General features: G+C 42.1%; 1 protein-coding gene across 1 annotated transcript in view; it reads right to left on the reverse strand.

The window, feature by feature from the left end:
• Nucleotides 1-1,748: 1,748 nt before the first annotated feature.
• The window catches only part of LOC145410219 (alpha-(1,3)-fucosyltransferase C-like), a 4,938-nt gene continuing 3,016 nt past the window's right edge, over nt 1,749-3,670 (reverse strand). The window contains exons 3-4 of the mRNA XM_080280439.1: nt 2,997-3,235; nt 1,749-1,925 (exon numbers count right to left, since the gene is read on the reverse strand). Coding sequence (XP_080136565.1) covers nt 1,749-1,925; nt 2,997-3,235 — 416 coding nt within the window. The remainder of the gene's footprint in view (nt 1,926-2,996; nt 3,236-3,670) is intronic.

Here is a 3,670-nt window from a genome sequence, read left to right on the forward strand (position 1 = left end):
GCTAAGGAAGAAGTAGGCAGCACTACATCAAGTGAGTGGATGATGGTGAGAAATAGGAAGAGAGGAGGACAGGCACAGAAAAAGAATGATACAGGCTAAGGAAGAAGTAGGCAGCACTACATCAAGTGAGTGGATGATGGTGAGAAATAGGAAGAGAGGAGGACAGGCACAGAAAAAGAATGATAAAGGCTAAGGAAGAAGTAGGCAGCACTACATCAAGTGAGTGGATGATGGTGAGAAATAGGAAGAGAGGAGGACAGGCACAGAAAAAGAATGATAAAGGCTAAGGAAGAAGTAGGCAGCACTACATCAAGTGAGTGGATGATGGTGAGAAATAGGAAGAGAGGAGGACAGGCACAGAAAAAGAATGATAAAGGCTAAGGAAGAAGTAGGCAGCACTACATCAAGTGAGTGGATGATGGTGAGAAATAGGAAGAGAGGAGGACAGGCACAGAAAAAGAATGATAAAGGCTAAGGAAGAAGTAGGCAGCACTACATCAAGTGCGTGGATGATGGTGAGAAATAGGAAGAGAGGAGGACAGGCACAGAAAAAGAATGATAAAGGCTAAGGAAGAAGTAGACAGCACTACATCAAGTGAGTGGATGATGGTCGCCACCACCTACCACAAACTACCGGTATATATATATTGTAACGGAATTGCCTAACTATAAATTGATCTTAGTTACGGGGTTGCTATGTCGAATCTCCTTGGTTACTAGTCAAATCAATTCCCAATCTGATAAAAGTGCCATCAGTGAGCTAAAAGGGGTTATTCATCCCTGTCAGGCATGAGTCTCCTTGGTTACTAGTCAAATCAACCCCCCAATCTGGCTACACTTGGCCATCAACTGAGCTGAAAGGGGTTATGGCTACCATCCACTCACATGATGTAGCATTACCTTCAGGTGACTACACTGAGTGACAAGCCAAACAGTTTCTTGTGACGCAGGAAACCATTTACTACGCTGGGTGGTAACCATATCGTCAAATGACATGGTGTTCGCAATCAGAGAGAGAGAGAGGGGGGGGATACGGAAACGATATGGTGTATTTTTGTACAGTTTATTAAATATTAACTTAGGGATTTTTTTTGCATTTAGTACTGAATATTCCGCAACACCTTTTCCTCAGCGAATTATTCTGAACAAAACAACAGCATATTACACTTTTCGTCGGTAAAACGAAGTAAATAGATAAATAAATAAAATAAATCGCTAAGGAAGAGGTGTTAGGGAGCAAATTATGTAACCCAAAATTCGTATTAAAGTTCACGCAAGACACTCAGTTAATGGTTTTCAAAAATTTGCTCATATGCAGTCTGATTCCATTATACCAGCATTCAAAATCATGAGAACCGTTATAACCGTTGAAATTTGAATCACAGAGGCTTATAAGGAGGTCACACAACACTCTCACTCATTTTTACAATCAGTAGTTTTCATAATTTATCTATACTGACCTCACAAAGACACATACCACCATTCAAAATAATTAAAACCGTTAATACCGTTGCAATTTGAATCAGAGAGCTTTTTAATTCTCTCTCTCTCTCTCTCTCTCTCTCTCTCTCTCTCTCTCTCTCTCTCTCTCTCTCTCTCCAGGATTTATTGATACAGTTCGCCTCATCCACAAACCACTTTTCAAAATCCTCATATACGTTATAACTAGAAATTCAAATCGTTCAGTTCTCTCTCCCTCCCTCCCTCCCTCCTTCTCTCCCTCCCTCTCTCTCTCTCTCTCTCTCTCTCTAGGATTTATTGATACAGTTCGCCTCATCCACAAACCACTTTTCAAAATCCTCATATACGTTATAACGGTAAAAATTCAAATCATTCAACTTGGTACACAGGTCACACAGCACCCTGGCTCCTCCAACGGTTGACGGCTGATAATATTCGCGCCAAGATAGCATGCTGTTATACGCCTGAAATAGATAGATAGATAGATAGACAGATAGATAAGTGATAGGACAAGGTGTGGTTATATTCGTGTAAATAGATAGATAGATAAATAGATAGGACAAGATGCAGTTATATTCCTGTAATAGATAGATAGATAGAGACTGTAAATAGACAGATAGATAGATAAATGGATTGACAGACAGATAGATAGCCAGATAAATGGACAGACAGGCAGACAGATAGAAAAATGGATAGCCTACACAGAAAGACAGACAGACAGACAGACAAATAGACAGACAGACAAACAGGTAGCCTACAGACAGACAGACAGACAGAGATAGCCTACAGACAGACAGACAGACAAACAGATAGCCTACAGACAGACAGACAGACAGAGATAGCCTACAGACAGACAGACAAACAGAGATAGCCTACAGACAGACAGACAGACAGAGATAGCCTACAGACAGACAGACAGACAGAGATAGCCTACAGACAGACAGACAGACAGAGATAGCCTACAGACAGACAGACAAACAGAGATAGCCTACAGACAGACAGACAGACAGAGATAGCCTACAGACAGACAGACAGACAAACAGATAGCCTACAGACAGACAGACAAACAGATAGCCTACAGACAGACAGACAGACAGAGATAGCCTACAGACAGACAGACAGACAGAGATAGCCTACAGACAGACAGACAGAGATAGCCTACAGACAGACAGACAGAGATAGCCTACAGACAGACAGACAGACAGAGATAGCCTACAGACAGACAGACAGAGATAGCCTACAGACAGACAGACAGACAGATAGCCTACAGACAGACAGACAGACAGAGATAGCCTACAGACAGACAGACAGACAGAGATAGCCTACAGACAGACAGACAGACAGAGATAGCCCAAAGACAGACAGACAGACAGAGATAGCCTACAGACAGACAGATAGATATAGACAAGCAGACAGACAGACAGAGATAGCCTACAGACAGACAGATAGACAAATAGACAGAGATAGACAGATAGATATATAGACAGACAGACAGACAGACAGACAGACATAGGCAGACAGACAGACACACTCACCTCTGGGTTATTTGCGAGGTAGGTGAGCTTTCGGCCCAGCTCTATCGGGTTCAGCTCCCGTGCGTCGACGTAGGAATTCGGAGGAAGGAGCTTCGTGTAGTCAGCTCCCCCCAGCACGACGGGAACCATGGCGTAGAAGAGCAGGTTGTAGAGCTTTTCCGTTACGTAGTCGCGGCAGATTGCGTTTTCAAATGCCAGATAGAAGAGGTACTGTTTTGACGCTAATATCATGCATGGATCTGTTGGTTATAGACGAAATATTACAAGGAAATAGCGTAACATCTCTTCAGTAGCGATTTAACCTGTAGAGAGTGTAGAAAAAAAGATTATACACATTTTTTCGTTACGTAGTCGCGGCAGATTGCGTTTTCAAATGCCAAGTAGAAGAGGTACTGTTTAGAAGCTAATATCATGCATGGATCTGTTGGTTATAGACTAAATATTATAAGAAAAGTGCGTAACACCTCTCCATTAGCGAATTATTATGCATGGAGTGTAGCAAAAATGAGTATACACATTTTTTCGTTACGTAGTCGCGGCAGATTGCGTTTTCAAATGCCAAGTAGAAGAGGTATTGTTTTGAAGCGAATATCATGCATGGATCTGTTGGTTATCAATTCAGTATTATAACGCGTAACACCTCTCCCTGTGCGAATTATTCTACAGAGAGGAAG

This window comes from Coenobita brevimanus, chromosome 10 (assembly GCF_032717465.1).
Source record: "Coenobita brevimanus isolate Jiangsu-jjx chromosome 10, ASM3271746v2, whole genome shotgun sequence".
Taxonomy (NCBI): Eukaryota; Metazoa; Arthropoda; class Malacostraca; order Decapoda; family Coenobitidae; genus Coenobita; species Coenobita brevimanus.